Source organism: Sinocyclocheilus grahami, unplaced genomic scaffold, assembly GCF_001515645.1.
Source record: "Sinocyclocheilus grahami isolate Dianchi unplaced genomic scaffold, SAMN03320097.WGS_v1.1 scaffold325.1, whole genome shotgun sequence".
Lineage (NCBI taxonomy): Eukaryota > Metazoa > Chordata > Actinopteri > Cypriniformes > Cyprinidae > Sinocyclocheilus > Sinocyclocheilus grahami.
The window spans coordinates 534,037-555,409 of record NW_015505504.1 but is presented as its reverse complement, the minus strand read 5'-3'; the positions used below and the strand labels follow the sequence as shown (position 1 = coordinate 555,409).

The 21,373-nt window shown below is 35.5% G+C and overlaps 1 protein-coding gene across 1 annotated transcript in view; it reads right to left on the bottom strand.

The window, feature by feature from the left end:
• LOC107602385 (copine-4-like) overlaps positions 1–21,180 on the bottom strand; it is a 26,797-nt gene extending 5,617 nt beyond the window's left edge. Inside the window, exons 1-15 of the mRNA XM_016294868.1 lie at positions 21,025–21,180; positions 19,845–20,027; positions 17,283–17,462; positions 13,509–13,580; positions 13,343–13,417; positions 12,785–12,868; positions 12,604–12,693; positions 7,413–7,511; positions 4,997–5,038; positions 4,589–4,675; positions 4,166–4,225; positions 3,381–3,514; positions 2,945–2,999; positions 1,797–1,848; positions 1,117–1,250 (exon numbers count right to left, since the gene is read on the bottom strand). Coding sequence (XP_016150354.1) covers positions 1,117–1,250; positions 1,797–1,848; positions 2,945–2,999; positions 3,381–3,514; positions 4,166–4,225; positions 4,589–4,675; positions 4,997–5,038; positions 7,413–7,511; positions 12,604–12,693; positions 12,785–12,868; positions 13,343–13,417; positions 13,509–13,580; positions 17,283–17,462; positions 19,845–20,015 — 1,335 coding nt within the window. The 5' untranslated portion in view covers positions 20,016–20,027; positions 21,025–21,180. The remainder of the gene's footprint in view (positions 1–1,116; positions 1,251–1,796; positions 1,849–2,944; positions 3,000–3,380; positions 3,515–4,165; positions 4,226–4,588; positions 4,676–4,996; positions 5,039–7,412; positions 7,512–12,603; positions 12,694–12,784; positions 12,869–13,342; positions 13,418–13,508; positions 13,581–17,282; positions 17,463–19,844; positions 20,028–21,024) is intronic.
• Positions 21,181–21,373: the final 193 nt, after the last annotated feature.

Sequence of the window (21,373 nt, the reverse complement as noted above, 5' to 3'; positions counted from 1 at the left end):
GTTTAACAGAATATGTTGACATGCTTTAATGTTCAAAAACACATTATTTTTTTAAATACTGTACATTACCTCTATGCCTCTATGCCCCGCCTCTCTCAAAGGCTTAGTTTTCTACAAAGTCCCTCCTTCCGACAAGTGTAGTCTGCTCCAGCTGACCCGCTGACCCAGTGCATTGTGATTGGCCGAACACCGCAAGCACTCGTCGGAAATGTAATGCCCCTTACCATAATCGCGAGCTTCATCTTTCAAAATAAATGTAAAGACAGAGCCCGAAAGGGGAACAGAGTCTCGTGACGGACACAGTGATGAAGCTGGTATGTGTGCAGTACACAGGCCACGGTTAAGACAGCTGACTCCACTGTGATGTGTCTCGAGCTCTCTCTCTCTCTCTCTCTCGCTCGCGCACACACGATGCGCAAAACTCCGCATTTGAACAGTCAATAGCAAATACTTAAACAAATACTTAACAAAACAGTAGCTGATTCAGAAGTGCCAGATTATCATAGCAAAGTCAGAATTACCTCCTCTCCTAGGTTCACGAAACGGTCGTCCATTAAATGCATTGCTGTTCTGTTGTAAGTAATCTTAAAGATTCCTAAATGCATCTACTTTCGGAAGGCCAAATAAAGTGCTTTTGCTTTCGCCTAGAAACACACAGCGTCTCCCTGACATGCTGCTTCAACACTAACTGCGGTTACTGAAACCACGCCTTCTTTCTTTGCGTGAACATTTGGGCGGCATTATGCAAATATTTCCACATAGTGAGGTAGATATGTGGGGGCGTGTTAGAACGAGCCATTTTAGGGGGGCGTGGCAGAGTCTTAACTTTGATAAAGAATATCTCTTTGGTTTTGAGCTTGTAAACACAAAGATCAGCTTGTAACACTCCAAAGAGAAAGGAAAACTTGAAATCGCATCATATGACCCCTTTAAGTAATAATTTTGCTGTGCTCTTCCACTGCACACTTTCTTTTTTATATACATCAGCAACTTAGGGTTTTTTTATGAAAAAAGGGAGCAGCAGTAAAGCAGATGGAGTCAATATGGTGCTGTGCAGAAATTGAGCTCTTCGGCCTAATTAAAGGTGCTTTCTCTCTCTCTCTCTCTCTGACTAACCATGGCCTCTTTGGTATGCATCTCCTCAGAGGCAGAGTCTGCAACTTTCTGGATGATGGGCGCAATATTAGTGGGGCCGTACAACTGGATTTTCGGGAGGCAGTTCTGATAAGCCTCAACAACACCTTGTATACCTGCAAAACACACATAGCCCATCAGGTCAATACACTGACTTGTTTTCAAACATTTTGAATGAAGTCAATTTTAAACCTCACTAAATTTTGGAATTATTTTTTAAGCATAAAACAATGTCAACGCAGTAAGAAAAAAAAGCATATTCTCTAAAAACAAGTCTTAAATGGTTTCAAGTCTTACAAAGTTTAGATGTGTTTTATTTTATTTTCTGCACTGACCAATTATCTGTTCTGTAATGTGACATTGAATGGATGTCATATTTTTTTACAATGGTGGTCATTTATATTTACTGACCCTTAAAATGTCAGATTAAAACATGACCTTTGACCTAGAGGTTGAATGTGGTGCTTGTTTGTTAATGAATTTGCTCATTTAAATGCATGAGCATCAGTTAAGAAGTTCATAGTTTATGCTTCTGTTTGCCACAGAGTGTGTGTGGGAGACGTTTGACTCATACAGTAGGAATGCACTGCATTTCATTGAACTTTCTTTTAGAAAAACAAAAATGCTTGCAAAGGCATGAAGTTTACACTTTGATGACTCACCAGCACATTCTGGGTTGTCCTCATCAAAATTCACAGCAAAATCATGAGAAACCTGAATTGAGGAGGGAAAAAAGACATAGTTAAGCGACAAAAACTGAGAGATCAGTGTCAGTGATGGCAGAGTGAGTCTATGCTTTTAGAAACAAATTGCTTTTCAAATGGCATGGAGAAAAAGACTCAATTGATTTAAACTTTGGTGATATTAAACTATGATATTAAAGTTCATATAATGTACTGGAAGAACTAAAACATTTAATTTCTTTATTTTATTCATAAGCTCTTATGGTTCAATTATATTCAGAGTTATTGCAGCCAGTGGAAGGGATAAAACTATGCATAAATCATGGAGCTTCCCTGTGGATTGGACTGCGGTCAACTAAAATGCTTTCTTAGAGTCACATCCAACCACACTGCGGCCGTGACCTCTGATTGAAACATGACAACCAATCAGATGACCTGATTTTGAGTGATTGGCATAGATTAGCAGGAATCATGAGGTGATTATTGTAAAAGGGCATCGGCAGTTCATGAATTATTCAGAAATCACCTGTCAGGTAATGGTGAGGGATTCAGAGCACTCTGGTTTCCATGTAAGTATGCACTGAATCTAACAGTCAAACGAAAACTAGAATCACAGTAAGTGTGTTATCATTTAAAAAACAAAAATACATAGATTAGCAGGAATCATGAGGTGATTATTGTAAAAGGGCATCGGCAGTTCATGAATTATTCAGAAATCTCCTGTCAGGTAATGGTGAGGGATTCAGAGCACTCTGGTTTCCATGGCGATTTATTGCACTGTATGGGAAACTTCTTGTAGTCTTAAAATCAAGTTACATATTCAGTTTGTTAAATCTTAGATGAGTCAATCAAGCATTCTTTAAAAAAAGAACGTTATAGGGGATTAAATAAATATTTGATCTGAAATGTAAATTTAATTTCAACTTGTAAGTATGCACTGAATCTAACAGTCAAACGAAAACTAGAATCACAGTAAGTGTGTTATCATTTAAAAAACAATTTTTTTTTTTTTAAATGACAACTTTTCTACTGCAAAATTAGACATAATTACATGTAAAAATAGTTTGCCCTTAAAGTATAACTAAAAAAGCTGTTGTTTTTTTTACATACAAAAATAATGAACTTACTTTGAAGTCTGGTGGGATTTGGGCTCCAAAGCCAAAAGCGGGAAACATTTTGTCGCTGGAAACAGATCAGAAGCAGGGAGGATTAATGAGCATGCATTGAGCCCCAGAGATGAGCAATGAGGGGTCAAATATAATTGAGCTTAAGTGATGTCTTGGGCGATAGAGTGATTGAAGTGTAGAAAGACAATCCTTGACATGACATCTCTGCATCCTACAGGTGCTGGCAGTCATAAGACTGAATGCCTGATTAGTCTGAAAGTTTGGTTAATTGCCTGTACTGAGAAAATAACTGGTGTAAACATTTTGTGATGGAGTAGTCCATTAAATTTAATTTGGCAAAATTCAGGGATTGACTTGAGCTTGACTGGTTGCTTGATTGATTAACTGCTTTATTGGTTGACTGACTGACTGATTGAGGGATTGATTGGTGGGTCACCTATCGTAGTCCTGGCAGATCTCCCCAACAGCGATCAGCGCTTTGAGGTACTCATTGGGCTGGTAAGGGTGGATGTAGTGGAGGGAGCAGCTGTTTCGAGGGTCACCATTTGAGGCAGTGAAATCAATAGCCACCTGCAGAAAAACACTTGTTAAAGGGATAGTTCACCCAAAAATGTAAATTTTTTTTACTTACCCTTATGGCATTATTTACTTACCCTCAACTTTCTAGCCTCAAAAAGGATGTAAAAAATACCATAAAAGTGTTCAATGTATATACACCATATTTCAAGTTATCCGATAACTTAAGACTAAAATGTAAGTAATTATTCTCATAGACCTATAAACACATTGTATGAACCACTGCAATCAAATTAGTGATTCTGATTCATTCAGGATGGTTTTGTGAACTGAGTAAAATTATTAATTGAAAAGATCTGAATCTAAATAATCAATTATTCATGAATTGGACATTGAAAGCTTCAGTCTCCATTCATTGTAACTGCATGGAAATAGAGCGAGCAGTACAATTCTTCAAAATTTCACTTTAGTGTTCTATGCAAGAAATAAAGTCATAGGATTTGGAATAAAATTAAAACGAGTAAATAATCATGGAATTTTTATTCAGAGAACACAAAATGTGTAAACACACACAGCTAGAAGCTAAACCACCAGACAACACAACTTACAAAATCCAGCCTAAATCGACTCTTGCTATCAGTGGAGTTTAGTTTAGCTTATAGATTAAAATTACATTAAGATAAAATGTCTTCCAAAACTATTTACTGTGAACTGAATCTGACATCCTCCCATGATGTAATCCAGGAAAGAGTGCATCTTTATGATCTGAAACAGAGATAAAATAACACTTATTAAACTGATAGTTCTGGTCCTGGATACTGACTGGTTAACAGATAATTTCAAGTGTACAATAATACAGTAAGTAACAGCTATGATACAACATACCTGTTCACCTACAATAGCTACTGTGAATATCACTGCACAGCACCCACAGAAGTCAATTATTACACTTAGTTTACATGTCAGAAAGTGACCAACCCATTTAATAGAGCAGATATCATACTATATACAGTATGTATGTGTGTGTGTGCATTTAAAAAAGAAAAGTTCTAGTAATGACTGTGCTGTGATTACAGGGGCAGTCATAATGGTGCTATATATCAGACATAAAGTGAAGGAATTCCCCACCTTGCACATGGTAAGAATTACCATTCCAGAATTTCTGTAATTCTTCTTCTTCACTTGGTACTTAGGGTTAATACACTCCCACTGGATCTGTTAGAAACATGTTAAACATGTACAACAGTAAGACAACAATTCAGCACTATGCCATTCATTCAGCTCTGTATTGAATTCCATTGAGCCACAAGATGAATTGCTTGGGCTTGCAGGTATTTTATCTGAGGTGGGCTTGTGATATATCTGTATGAGAGGAAGATGCCCACAGGCTGAGAGGCACAATGATAGACGGATGTCTAAAAGACTCAGCATAACCCAGTGGCTGCAGTTGAGCCTTTCAGAAAATGTGAGAGTGATTGGCTGTAAGATAGCAGTGCAGGCGAGACTTTCACAAGCATGTCAGTGTTGATAAGTCACCTTTTGGCCAAGATCAGTTTGTAGTTTCTCTTGTGATGATGCCTGTCAGAACAAAAAAGATATGTCCATCCAAGCCAAATAATTCTTTATTCATTTTACATTTCTGATGTGAATACAATATATAATATATAATAGCAAAAATCCAAAGATCTGTCTCAAATCTGTGATGTTTTTTTTAAATGATGAAAGCGCAATTATCTCAGCCTGTTCTAAAGATCTCAAATCAGGTCTTGAAGAGCATGCGAGAAGATTTATTCCACCACTAGAGACTGAAAGCATCCGAGTATCCTGCTGAAAATGAAGCACCTGTTTGTGAACCACGCTAGCAGTGCAATCAGCATGTGCTGACAGACGAGGAATTCCACTGATTAACAATTGCAATGAGAAGCGTATGTTGAAGCCTGTCGACTTTGCTCCCCTGAGCATTCAAGGGGATGATGGTGAATATGAAGTTAATGGAATTAAAAGCAACACAATGACTACTAATCTGCACAGCCGGTAATAGATTTCAACTGAGAGAAGCGACGGAACAGAGTGAACTCATTCAGACGCTACTGACTGATGCATAAGAGTGTATGCAGCACGATACCATTGTGTATGTGCATACTCTCTATGGCCATAAGTATGTGGACACCTAAACATCACCCACTAGAGGGATGCAGAGATTTGCTTCTATTGAGACAAAATTAAAACTGAATTGTTTAAAATAAATGATTTACCAATTGTGTCCTTTTTGAAGCAAAATATATCTGTATAAGACTATAAATAATGCTTGACTCTGCTAGTCTCACTAGTTGTGTGTGTTCATATATGTATACATATATACACGTGTGTGTGTGTGTGTGTATTTTTTAAGAAATTAATGATTTTATTAGCAAGGATATATTAAATTGATCAAAAGTGACATTAGATTTTTTACTATATAATCATACTACATACGATTTAGAAGAATAAAATATAAGATTTTTTTATTTAAAATAAATGCAGTTCTTTTGAGCTTCCTATTCATCGAAAATGTGTCAAAATATATAATTTTCTCAAATATATTAAGTGGTACAAGTGGCACAAAACTGTGGTTTTCAACATTGATAATAATAGTTTCTTCAGCACTAAATCAGCATATTAAAATAATTTCTGAAAGAAGAGTTTACTTAACAGGAGACATCATGGTTGGCGAGTCAGTCACTCAGTTCATCACTACAGTGCTCTAAACGGTCAAAACATGCCATCTTTTGTTGCCGCTTTTTCTTTATTCTTCTATTGCTCTATTCGCAGTTTATTCCTTGGTGTGTCCTTTCCCTCCTACTCCGTACAGTACCTCTAATTATTCTCTCTGTTTCTCTGCAGGTAACATTGTGTCCATGGTGACAATAGATCACAATTCTCTATAAAATCAAGGACAATAAGTTCAAAAGAAAAACAGTGAGAGATGCAAACAGACTGGAAGATGACATGATGAATTCAGTGTCTGTTACGATACAGGCAGGATGAGTAGAGAATAGGAGATGAAAACTGAGAAAGTGAGACATATAAAGATAAAAAAGTAAGTGTTAGGCTTGTTTCACACCGTCTGCAAGAGAAAACGCAGCATAACCGTAAGAGCAGGCTCACGTTGAGCTTTCACACTGACTGAGTTTCCGCTGCATAAACAGACCTGAGGCTCTCGACAGAAAATAAAGAGATTCATGGAACCTACATGAGGAACTGGAATGTAGAAAATATAATTGTACTTAGATATTTACTCACTGATGCAATGCACTCCCTGATGAAGGGAAAAAATATTTTTAAGTATGCTAATTAAGAACAAAAAGATACATTTTTATTTTCTCAACCAAATGTGAGTGTTGCTTGCCTGTGTAAAGCTTGATGCTGTGACACTAGGATGCTCTGGGTGGTTGCCAGGGTGTTGCTATGCGGGTAGTCTGTTTCTATGTTGTTGTTATACCGTTGCTATGGTATTCTGGGTGGGTCACCAATGTGCTGCTTTGTGCAAGTCTCTATCACAGAATTATTATCTAAAAACCCTTGAAGACCCATCAGGTTGGATAGGAACTATTTGTGAACGGCAAAATGTTTACAAAAACTCCATGTGCTTTGAATTGTGACTCAAATGGTTACATTTTGGCCTCATCAGACCACAGAATCTTCTTTGAATTTCCGCAACCGTTCACATGCCCATGGGCAAGCTCCAGTCAAGATGTGATATGAGCTTTTATTAATGAAGGCTTTCTTCTTTGCACATATCCTTAAGCTGGAGTTATGACGTATGCTACTGGCCTTACTCAGTTCCATGTGCTTCAGGGAATATTCAGTACTTGCAAAAATGCAAAAAAGTACTTTGTGTTGATGAGAGCTGGAAATCTACATTTTGGAAGTAGGGTCGGTTTTCTGACTGTGTGTGTGTGTATGCTTATACCTGCTTCCCATCCATCGCTGCCTTCATCTCCTTAAAGGTGGTTTGAAATTCTCCTATAAAGTCGTGCTTGCCATTTGAATCCCAGTCCCATACTGTACACTACAACAAGAAAAAAAAGTGTAGTAAAAAAAAAAGCTAATCACACAGAATTGACAATATGCATCATATATTTATAATACAGTTGAATAAATTAAAACATAACTGCTATTTGATTTATTCCACATTTTTTTATGCTGAGCCACATGCTTAATGCAGTAAATAAATCTGTGAATAATTTTAGCTTTGTGCATGAGGGTGTGAGACGTCAGTCCCTAAAGAACCGTGATAAATATCCTGTGCTAAGTAGTTTTCTGTAGCAGTACTAAAGGTCACATTGACTTATACACACACATACACACACACACACACGTCTGGTTTGCTAATCTTGTGGGGACTCTCCATAGGCGTAATGGTTTTTCTACTGTACAGACCGTATATTCTATTGCCCTACACCTAAACCTATCCCTTAGAGGAAACTTTCTGCATTTTTAGATTTTCAAAAAACTTAATTCTGTGTGATTTATTAGCTTGTTAACCCGTGGGGACCTCAATTTAGGTCCCCACCGTGACATGAGTCTGTGTGTATTCAGGTTTTAAGTCTAAAGAAACTGTGTGTGTGTACCTGTTTAAGAAAAACAGGTACACACACACACACACACACACACACATAGAAACATACAGTACAAACAAAAACTCATGCTATAATTCTACTTATGATACACCTGCAAAAATTAAACAGCAAAATTGCATAAAAAATTAAGATTGTTTGTAGGAGTTCTGAATTATGTTTGTTTTTCTGACCACATTAGCAAATAGTTTTTCCTGTTGTAAAATTTAGTAAGACTATTTTGCCAATAGGATAATAAAAATACAATTTGTATTACTTTAAGCTTAAGTCTATTCTGTTAAACACACAAGAATATATTTTGAAGAATGTTGATAGAACAAACAATTGACAGTAGGTCAATAGATACCATCAACTGTTCGATTACCCACATTCTTCAAAATATCTTCTTTTGTGTTCAACAGAAGACATACATTTATACAGGTTTGCAAAGACATGAAGGTGAGTAAATGATGACAGAATTTTCATTTTTGGATGAACTATTCCTTTAACCTCCACAACTCGTACACAAACATTTGTTTTAATCCAAGTCTTGTTTTAATGTTCAAGAAGCATTAATAGCAGTGTCTCAGAAATTATCGATTGTACGTAAAAATGCACACAAAGTAAACAGTTTGTCTAAACACCAAGAGCTGAAATAATTAATAACTTCCACAAGTACAGGCAAAATGAAAACAGCATCAGCTTTTCTTGCTACAATGAGACTGAAATGTCACAGTTCATTAAGAAGATCTTTTATCTAGTTGGTGCTGAATCTGGAACAAGCTGAGGAGTCTAAGCCGAGGAGCCTAAAGTTTCAAGAAGTAATAAAGGATTGTGAAAGCACTTACTAGTCATACAAATGTAAAGACAAACAGCAGCAGGTCATCTTGTTATAGTAACACTTCTTCAGTTTTAATACCTTGTGTCATGTTGTTGATTTAAAGATTTAACACTCTTGTTGGTATGCTGGAGCGTGTGTGTGTATATGTGTCATTGTGAATGTGGGTGTGTGGCAGGAGTGGCAGGAAGACAGCACACTGTAGCATTGCTGTTAATGAATCATTGATGCTGAGACATAAGCGGGTGGTAATCAAAATTTGAAGGCCATTTAAAATATTAATACAGAGATGCTGTGGTTGACTTTTCAGCTAAAGAAGTGAGAACCAACAATAACTCAACATGCAAAACTCACACCTGCTCCTCTACTCTGCATAAAGTTGGGAAACATCCCCAAAAGATGGATGAAGAGATACGGGTGCATTTCTTTTACCCCGGCTTCAGACAAACAAAACAAAACAAAACAAAAATAAAGGCTCCTGAAATAAAACATTTTGTACATTTTTTTATGTTTTTTAGAATATATTATTAATTGATTCTAATAACAGAGCTATGTTGTGAATATGTATCTTTAATTATATGAACAATGAGTAAGTAAAACAAAACTATATTTCACAGTAATGGTTACCAGTTCAGAACCACTCTAACAACATATATAGTGAGGAAACTGCATGTAGATGCACACTGCACACAAAGTTTTCCTAACTAGATTTTAAAATATTATTGCACAATTTTTGTTGTCTTTGAGCCAGTTACATCAATATTTGTCAAAGATTTCATAAAGAGCTTAAATCTGCATAAACACATTGTTTACCCCGCTATGAGTTAAATAAAACATAACCCACTTACTGTAAGTTACCTCACAAATGTACTTTCCATAACTCTTTTCTTCTAGAAAAATTTTATGACATAATTTGCATAAATGGGTTTATGCAATTGTATCATGCTTTACAACAGATGGGGCTCAGATATGCATGAAAGAATGGAGAAATTTAACCCAGCAAAACAGCAGAGTGATAGTGAGCTCTCAACATAACAAGAAGGTTTAACTGCCTAGTCTTATACAACATAAATACAACTTAACTGCATTGGCTCTGTAACTCTGTGAATCTGAATTCAGTGTGTGTTTTCACTGCGGAAACATTGCTGTCTGTAGTGCGTTGAGCGTAAAGAAGTCATGAATATTAAACAAACCAGTTCATGTTTATTCAGGGACATGTCACCTAAAATAACTGTTTTCCCATCTGTCTGACTATAAATGTCCTTGACTGTCCAACATCACCTATAAATGTTTGGATTCAAATCAACAATGTTTGAGAATTTTAGATTGAAAATGTCATTTTTAACCAGCTTTAAATGAACATGTTGCACAACTGCTCATTCAGCCACTTAGTATAATTGCCAAAGGCTTAATTCAAAGTGGCTTGTTTCCAAGCATTTAAAGCATTAGTTAATTTGTTGTAAGTGGTGGTTATTTTCAAGTAAAGCTGAGAGCAGCAACGTAAAGTGCCAGCATGGAGCTGATAAAAGGATTCAGCTCTCAGCTAAACATACTGAGACATTAGCGCTTAATTAGCGCTTTCTTGCCCTGCATCTTTCACTTTCTCTGAAATGTCACCTGCACAGTATGTGAATGTATCAAAAATGATTTTCTTTCATACAGCTTTTGTGCAGAATCTCAGTGTAGTGCTATGACTAAATCTCATCTAAACTCTGCGCCGTTATGAGAATACAAAGAGAAGCAACTTTAAAGACAGATTATTACGATACAGCTCTCCTATCCCCACTTCTGCATTGGCATACCAATGAGGACCTTACACCTGCATTGCTGAGATCTGAATGTGTGTGTGTGTGTGTGACAGAGAGAGAGAGATTAAAGAGAAGAGAAGGAAAGTAATACAATTTTAGGAACTTTCATGAATAAATAAGCAAACACACTCACATACAAACTTCATGCTATTAAAAAGTAGTTAAAGGGTGATACTACAAACACACACACACACATACACACTACAGGTAAATTATTAAATGGAATAGATCTGATTTCAATGCTGCACAGTTTTTACTGAACAACTGCAATGTATCGTAATAATCTGTCTTTGCTTGTTTTTATTGCCATACCAGATTTATTGCTATTTTCATGGCAATATCAATGTATTTTAAAAGAATTAAGATAGAAATAACAGAGTAGCAATGAAAAAACAACATCTGACAACAGACTCACATAATTATATTAAACATTATATAAGCTTTTTCATTTCTATATTTGGTAAAAAAAAAAAAAAGAAAGATTATTCCTGGTCAAACGTTTTTGAAAACATCCATTACAGAACTTTTTGAGCAAAAATGTTCAGTAACTTTGTGTTTTCATTTTAATAAATACTTTATGTATTATATAAATTCATATAAACTGTACATTAATATTAAATCAGATTGTAAAAAAAGAGTGAAAAAATTAAGGGGGTCTGAATACTTTCCGTACCCACTGTATGTAATCTCACAAGTATGCTTCCATTAAAACATTTAGGGTTAGTTATAGATTTTAAAATGCTTAATCTTTTTAGTCTTTTATGCTCACCAAGTCTACATTTATTTTTGATGACAAATACTGTAAAAACTGTGAAAAACTTTGTGATTTTTTTTTTTTTTTTGCATTTTAAAATATCCGTTTTCTATTTTAATATATTTTAAAATGAAATTTATTCCTGTGATGGCAAAGCTGAATTTTCAGCAGCCATTATTCTTTATAATATGCCATGAAACATTTCCTATTATTATTAATATATTCAATTTTTTGTGGAAACGCGATGACTTCTTTTCAGGATTCTTTGATGAATAGAAAGTTGAAAAGAATATCATTTATTTGAAATAGAATATGAAACAATGTAAAAAAAAATGTACGGTCACTTTTGTTTTGATAAATGTAATGAATTTTTGCTGAATAGAAGTTTCTTTAAAAAAAAAAAAGATATCTCACTGACCTCAAACTTTTGAACAGCAGTCAATAAAACAGTTTAAATTTGCTATGTTAAACACAGAAACGAAAATACAGAATATTAAAAAGAATACAGAATATTAAAAAGGACTTGAATGCCACAGCACATACAGTATGGGAAGTCAACGGAATGATACTTTGAGTCTAATTTAACTTTCTTATCCCAAATCTGTCGTTTCGTTCAAATAACAGGACTTCTTGCTCTCCGTAGAGTCTTATTAGTGTTCTTTTTTACAACTGGACCCAAAGACAGAAAGTTCTCCAACCCAGGAGGACTGTGTGGACTTGAATGGACTAAAGGGCAGTAACATCAATTTCTGTCGTTGGTTCCACCGTGTCTGTTCCTCTCAGGAAACTGTCAGGACCCTCCAAACAGCCGGGCTCCATTTACCCGCTCAGTAATTAGCTCACTATGAAAGATGTCAGCTGCAATGGTGAGGCAGAATGGATAGGACTGCCATTACATAAATCTGCCAAGATGATTCTAATCTAATGTGACCAAATGGTCACGCTGAGACCAGAATAAAGAGCAAAAAAAAAAAAAACCCTACGCTGACATAAAAGCCTCATATGGACTGTGATCACATTGCTGCAGTATACCTGATTGATTCACTGTTTTATGTCAGAAATATTTCTCTAGTTATCACAACAGTACGCAACTGGTTAGGTTTTTCATAAATTAATAAAGGATATAGTCAAAATATCTGTCATACCTTTAACTCCCGCTCATGGTCTCCACTGCAGAGTGTGTTTAAAGAAACTTTGAATGATTTCCAGACAGGACTCAGATTGTTCATAATGGTCTATAAACAGAAAAATTACCAGTTGATATGTGTACATTATATTTCTTCAATATGTATTTCATATGCATTTGTGTGCATCTATCAATCTCACCTCTGTTCTGTGCACCAGTGATGCTGTGCCATCATCATTCACTCTGAAGATTTCCAGAAATGGATCCGACTTGCTAAAAAAGTCCTAAACAAAGAAAGAATCAAACTTATTCTTGTTTGTAAAGTAAATATAACATCTACAAACATAAGTGTTCTGGAAGCTCTTTTGAAAAGCATTTTCATTTGGTGGCGCTAGCGGTGCAGAAATGACACACTTGAGCATTAATGAACTTTTTGATAGATTCATACACTATACATACATTATTATTGCATCCTGACTTTTCTCATTTAGAGACTATATCTGAATGCACATCGTTTCTTGTTTTTCTAAATGGTACACCGTGTATTTAGACTAAAAGTTGTCCTAATTTTTTAATGAAAAATAAAAAATAGTAGTATATTTTAATAAAGTAGTAGATGATGCATTGCTCCATTTGAATTTTGTCTATTCATAAACCAGAGTAATAAAACAGTAAGAGAACAGATAAAGATCAGTTTGTTATTGTTTGTCTCAATATTGTTGCAAAGTGTCTGTTGAGCAGTTATCCAGATGTCACACCTTGTCATCCAGTTTCTTGGCACTGAAGGCGAGCTCCACGTAATCATCATTCCCAGACAGCTCTTCAGCTGTGACCTGTGGTTTCCAAGAAGTCATCGCTCAGGTTATGACAAAAGAGCATAAACTTGCAGTGTGAATTCATTGGGGGTGAGACGTCTATTCTTACTGTGATAGATGATTTGCCAGCTGTGTTTCCTTGCTTCAATAAAGCTTTGGACAGTTTTCTCTGTGATACAATCTATGAAGGAAGAGGAGAGGACATGAGGCAAACAGATACATGCATAGAGACAGCAAACCAGACTTGTAAACCCTAACAAACCTAAATATGAAGGAATTTTTTTTTCACAGGTGTTTTAACTTTATGTTGAATTACGCACTGTATTGTGTTTTAGGGTTAAAGGAAATATTCATAAATATAACGAATAATGTTAAATTACTAGTACGTCTTTAATTTTTCTAATGATTTTTTTCTTTTAGTGTAATCTGACTAAATTCATATAAAAATGGTAAATTAAATAATAGTTAAAAAAATTAATTTTTTAATATAATATGAAATATTCTTGTTCTAGTTTATTGAAGCTTTAGACAAAATAAATGGAATGTTTTGTGTTCTTTTTAAAAAATATTCAGTGTTGGGGGTAACACAAGTTACGTAATCAGTTTACTTTTTTCAAGTAGCTACTAAAGTAACATTACTTTTTAATTTACAAGAGAATATCTGAGTTACTTTTTCAATTTCAATTTATTGATTGACAGCTCTCCTGTCCCCATGTTGAGAAATCAGAAGATGTTACTGTAGATCTAAAATAAATATGAATATGCATTAATTCATCTCACTCATCAAAAAAACAGATTCAGTATTCCTCAAAATTAATAAAAATAATGCAACTCAGAATATGACGCAAACCTGCAATAATTAAATGTTAAACAACACAGATGTCCTTTATGTATTTAATCCCATTCTATTAACCAATGTCTTTGCTTCTGACCTTCGATGATCCAGTTGAACCATAATAATAATAAGCAAAAATTGTCTTGAAAGTGTCTTTTTTTATTGCTGAAGTGTGTTGAAATTTCTTCTTCTGCATTCTACTGTACGGACGTAAATGTACTTTCTCTTCAGCCTGAGGCTTATTCATTTCACTTTTGGTGTGAAAAGGCTTTTATATTTGCCAAAAATAGAACTTTTTTATTTTTAAAACAAACAAGCAAGCACCGTCCAGATTTTAAAGTTTTAATGCCAACAAAAGATGAAACAAAGTTAAATTACAAATATTGATTTTAATAAATGAATATTTAATATATTAAATTAATTTGGCAGCAACAAGATATGTGTTGCAACAAGGAGGCAGACATCGGAAATTATATTAAAAGTCATTCTACTTCATGAAGAGCATGGATAATCCACCAGGAGGCAGAAGGTTTTTCCACAAATTATTGATAACTTCAATGATGAAGGAACCTACAGATCTTATAAGCCATGTGACAACTTTACAGCATCAAAATATTGAGTTAATAAACTAAGCCAAAGCTAAACGCACAAGGCGCACCACATTCACCAACAAGGCTATATTTACACGTCCACATATTATAGATGGTAAAATTTAATTGGATATTTTTATCCAATTAACCAACAAGAAGCACTGAAAACAAAATCCTTCCAAAATGTACTTATCTAGCATTTTCAACTCACAAAACTAAGCATTTTCAAACCACATAATATACACTACTTGTCAATTGTAAGTGGTGAGAACGAACTACGAAAATTGACAATATGGTAACAATTGTCTCACTACTTACTACTTATCCGTTTAACAGCCTGAAACAAAATAAGTGTCTGTTGTTAGCATCCAAATCCTTCAGGTCCTCACCCTCTCCTTCCCTCAAGTCCTCTTTACCCTCTAATGTTCCTTTATATACCACTGGTTGTAATCTTGTTTTATCATAGACTAGATAAAAAGACTTTGAAGTAATAGTCCCTCTGCCCACCAGGCACCTTCCTGCTCCAGTGAGCTCTCTGCTACCCTTTTGAATCCACACAATCCCTCTCATGTACTCATCCTCTCTCTCACGCACTCATTCCATTCACTAGCTTTCATCTTCCCTACTGCGCTTCCGTTAAGTGTGCACTCTGCCGTCCCTCGCAGTCACCTGTCCGAGTGTGCACTCCATGGCGCCCAGGAAGTCAGCCTCTTTGAGTCCATTATGGTTGCTACTGATGTCATGAAGCTCAAAACGGAGGCGCTGCACTTCCTCAAAATAGTAGTCCACGGTGAAGACTTTGGAGAAAACCGGACTGATGCTGCTGCGAATCACCTCTGTCCGGTCCACCTGGAACCAATCAGAACACGGCAACGGTCACACTCCAGCTCTGCTATTTTCATTTAATTCACATTTCTAGGAACTAGGATCAATTACATCCTTTCCTGTCCTATTACAGGCTGATTGTTTGGATGATGACAATGATTTCCCCCTAATCCAGTTCATATCCTGAATCAATTCAGTTCACATTCAGTCGCATCTCAAATCAGTGTCAATGGCCCTTAGCTGAATAGAACCATAGAACAACGGGGTTATTGTGCTTAAAGTGCAAATTGAGTTTGTGAAAGGTTATTAGTGGCATTACGACAATAACAAACCATTTAAAATAGCACTATACTCAATCCCAAGTATGTGCCGTCAATAATTTAGTGAATCTGACAAAGCATGTCAAGAATACACAAAATTTGGGGATTTTTACATTAATACTTTTATTCAGCAAGAACATATTGTTTAAAAGCGACAGTAAAGACTTTTATATTGTTAAAAATATATTTTAAGTAAATGCTGTTCTTTTGAACTTTCTATGACAGAATTAAGCAGCACAACCTTCTGCATTCTACTGTACGGACGTAAATGTACTTTCTCTTCAGCCTGAGGCTTATTCATTTCACTTTTGGTGTGAAAAGGCTTTTATATTTGCCAAAAATAGAACTTTTTTATTTTTAAAACAAACAAGCAAGCACCGTCCAGATTTTAAAGTTTTAATGCCAACAAAAGATGAAACAAAGTTAAATTACAAATATTGATTTTAATAAATGAATATTTAATATATTAAATTAATTTGGCAGCAACAAGATATGTGTTGCAACAAGGAGGCAGACATCGGAAATTATATTAAAAGTCATTCTACTTCATGAAGAGCATGGATAATCCACCAGGAGGCAGAAGGTTTTTCCACAAATTATTGATAACTTCAATGATGAAGGAACCTACAGATCTTATAAGCCATGTGACAACTTTACAGCATCAAAATATTGAGTTAATAAACTAAGCCAAAGCTAAACGCACAAGGCGCACCACATTCACCAACAAGGCTATATTTACACGTCCACATATTATAGATGGTAAAATTTAATTGGATATTTTTATCCAATTAACCAACAAGAAGCACTGAAAACAAAATCCTTCCAAAATGTACTTATCTAGCATTTTCAACTCACAAAACTAAGCATTTTCAAACCACATAATATACACTACTTGTCAATTGTAAGTGGTGAGAACGAACTACGAAAATTGACAATATGGTAACAATTGTCTCACTACTTACTACTTATCCGTTTAACAGCCTGAAACAAAATAAGTGTCTGTTGTTAGCATCCAAATCCTTCAGGTCCTCACCCTCTCCTTCCCTCAAGTCCTCTTTACCCTCTAATGTTCCTTTATATACCACTGGTTGTAATCTTGTTTTATCATAGACTAGATAAAAAGACTTTGAAGTAATAGTCCCTCTGCCCACCAGGCACCTTCCTGCTCCAGTGAGCTCTCTGCTACCCTTTTGAATCCACACAATCCCTCTCATGTACTCATCCTCTCTCTCACGCACTCATTCCATTCACTAGCTTTCATCTTCCCTACTGCGCTTCCGTTAAGTGTACACTCTGCCGTCCCTCGCAGTCACCTGTCCGAGTGTGCACTCCATGGCGCCCAGGAAGTCAGCCTCTTTGAGTCCATTATGGTTGCTACTGATGTCATGAAGCTCAAAACGGAGGCGCTGCACTTCCTCAAAATAGTAGTCCACGGTGAAGACTTTGGAGAAAACCGGACTGATGCTGCTGCGAATCACCTCTGTCCGGTCCACCTGGAACCAATCAGAACACGGCAACGGTCACACTCCAGCTCTGCTATTTTCATTTAATTCACATTTCTAGGAACTAGGATCAATGACATCCTTTCCTGTCCTATTACAGGCTGATTGTTTGGATGATGACAATGATTTCCCCCTAATCCAGTTCATATCCTGAATCAATTCAGTTCACATTCAGTCGCATCTCAAATCAGTGTCAATGGCCCTTAGCTGAATAGAACCATAGAACAACGGGGTTATTGTGCTTAAAGTGCAAATCGAGTTTGTGAAAGGTTATTAGTGGCATTACGACAATAACAAACCATTTAAAATAGCACTATACTCAATCCCAAGTATGTGCCGTCAATAATTTAGTGAATCTGACAAAGCATGTCAAGAATACACAAAATTTGGGGATTTTTACATTAATATTTTTATTCAGCAAGAACATATTGTTTAAAAGCGACAGTAAAGACTTTTATATTGTTAAAAATATATTTTAAGTAAATGCTGTTCTTTTGAACTTTCTATGACAGAATTAAGCAGCACAACTGTTTTCAACATTAATAAAAACAAGAATGTTTCTTAAGTACCAAATCAGGATATCTGAATGATATTTGAAGGAGCATGTAACACTGAAGACAGGAGTAATGGCTGCCGAAAATTCTGAAAATTATATATATATATATATATATATGTAAATAAACATACATAAATGTACATATCATTATATATACATTCTGCTTTGGTGAGCATAAGAGACCTCTTTCAAACACATTAAAAAATCTTACTGACCCCAAAGTTATGATATGACAAATGATATGATATGTGTATGCCCCAGTAATTTATAATTCTTAAAAAATAAAACATTTTGTATAAAGACATTAAATCTAAGGCATTAAGACTAAAAGTCTTTCTTGCACTTGTGAAATTATTTTCAGAATAATTAAACGCATTTATATTTCATTCTTTGAGTTTTCATTACTGTAATGCATCTGGCATTTCCTCTTTCACTACTCCCATTATATATTAGTAATATTTGTTGTATAGCAGTAAAAATAGCATTATTAAATTAAAATAAGCATAAATTAAAATCAAATAGTATCAGTAAAAATAATCAAATTCGATAAAGCAATCAAATTATATCAGTATCAATTTCAAGGGATAGTTATGAAGAATGAACATAACATAACATAACATTTTGGTTACCATTGACTTCCACTGTATGAACAAAAAAATTCACTATTTCTCAATTTCTTCTTTTATGGTCCACAGAAGGAAGAAATTCATAAAAGTTTGGAACAACATGAAGGTGATGACAGAAATTATGACAGATTTGTAATTTTTTGTGTGAACTATCCCTTCAGATAATATAACTTTTTTGTCACATGACAACAACAAGAATATGAAAATGAGACTTTTGGCTGCTTTATAATAGTGGAGAAAAATGTAGGGTGAATGTGGATAATTATCTTGGGAATAACATCCAAATGCAAGCCATATTTATGGTTCTTAAAACCTGCTTAGTCTTCTAAATATATAAAAAAGAATTACCTATTTTAAGTGAAATATGAGCAGGACATTTTCTTGACAGGTTTCGTGAGATTCTCCAGACTGCTGGCCTTCAACCCACTTATATGGTTTCAAACACATCACTTTTTTTTTTAACTTCACTGCTCACAGCTGGAGTTCAAATAGCACTGCTTTATTAATTATGGATCGTACCCTTAACCGTGCCAAGCAAAACCCCGTATGCCAGAAACACCTGTTTTGTACTGCAACTGAAACCTTTCACAGATACCTAGCAGAAACGAACAGGCCACTTCACATTAGTTTTTGCAGCACTGCACGTCCTTGTCTTTGGTTTTATTAGCGAGGCACAAGACAATGTGACAATTAGAGCACTTTCTGTGATCTAACGGTGCTGTTTTATATTACTTTCACATCACAGCATCACAGCTGAGACTACAGTCTCAGAACACTAATCAGCCGTTGACAGGCATACACACATGCATGAACACATTCAGTTTCATAAAGAGACAGTTCTTCTGGTAGCTTCTGTTCAGTCCAGATTAGTGTTTGTGAAAGGATTATTACTAAAGTACTGTATGCTCGGAAACTTACTATAATATCAGAAGTTTGCTAAAAAGTCACTACATGCACAGCAATTTCAAAGTGAGGAAAGGGAGTTTGTGAGTGGATGAAATATCTAGGGTGTAACACACAAACAGCTGTTTCTTTGAAATGATGTATGAAAAAATCCATTGAAAACTGTTATGAAAAGAAGCCTACATATACGATAGATTGTGTTTTTGTGCAGGTGAAAATGAGATGTTCCTTCATGAAAAACATCATTCTGTTTGTGCAAGAGAAAACAAAACCTGAACACGAACACACCTCGAACCACTGTCCGTGGGACTGCATCTTGAGGACGACGCAGGGGTCAGGCTTGGACAGGGCATCTCTGTCAGATATTCCTTTACAGGCCACACGGAGCTCCACTTTTGTCAGACATGGGCTGTTGAAGAGGCCCAGCGTGGTGGCAGCAGACTCGTAGATGTTACTCATTTTGTGTTCAAGCTGCGAAAGAAAAGATGTTTAGTTAAAACGTAAAAACATGATATAGAACAGATATGAGATACAATAGCATTCAAATATTTTTGAAGAAATTTATACTTCTATTTAGCGAGGATGGATTACATTGCTCAACAGTGACAATAGAGACTTTTACACTGTTGCAAAAAAAAATCTATTCTGAACTTTCTGAAAAATCCAAACTTTCTATTCATCAAAGAATCATGAAAAATATTGTATCATGGCTTCCACAAAAATCAGCAGAACAACAAGTTTAATGCAGTTTGTGTTTCTTGACGTAACAAATAACCAATGCAATAATATTTCAAAACATACAGTTTACTGTATTTATGATCAAATAAATGCAGCACTGATGATCATAAAAGGCTTTTTTTTTTAATCTGACTGACCCCAAATTTTTGAACATTAGTGTCCATTAATGTACATTGGTAGCCTCTGGATCATCTTTCTGATGGTTTACATGGTGCTTAGCTGGTGCAAGCTGCTCATATGGTCATGATGTAGACTGATGTATATGATAGATCATCAGCTGGTCAGCCAGAGACTGACCTGGTACCTTGATCAAAATAAACCAGCTATAATTTTTCAAAAAACACCTTGACCATGTTAAGACTAAAGTGACATGCTTTTCCGGCAATAACACAGATCTAATTCAACAAAATTCTAACTTTTATCACTTTTCAAAGAAGAAATGTATTATGACAATGTTCTGTAGTTCTACATTGCAGCAAACATAGTTGCTAAACTTGCTAACCAGTAAAAAAAAACACACACAAAACATGTTAAAACATCCACAATCACCAAATTACATTAAACTTTTTTTTTTTTAATTTTGAGTTATTTTAAATATTGTTTTTAATATATTATTATTTTAATATATTTTTTGTTTGTTAGGATCATGGCATCACAAAAAACTAAGTGCACCATCACGAATCTAACAATACTGCCCCACTTTTTGTTTGTTCACTCGATGGTTACGTACCTCATCTGACCCTTAAAAAATGCTTCCATTGGTGCAGTCTCATGGTTGATATTAAACAATATTTTTGAACTTAAAACCAGTTATGTTCGGGTGAAGTATGTTTTATAGGTTAGCTGACAAAACATTTTTACACTGTAGTCTCTAGAGCAGGGGTGGCGAACGTCAGTCCTGGAGAGCCGCAGCCCTGCAGAGTTTTGCTTCAACCCTAATCAAACACACCTGAACAAGCTAATCAAGGTCTGAAGGGTTACTAGGAAGCTACAGGCAGGTGAGTTTTAATTAGGGTTGGAGCTGAACTCTGCAGGGCTGCGGCTCTCCAGGACTGGAGTTCGCCACCCCTGCTCTAGAG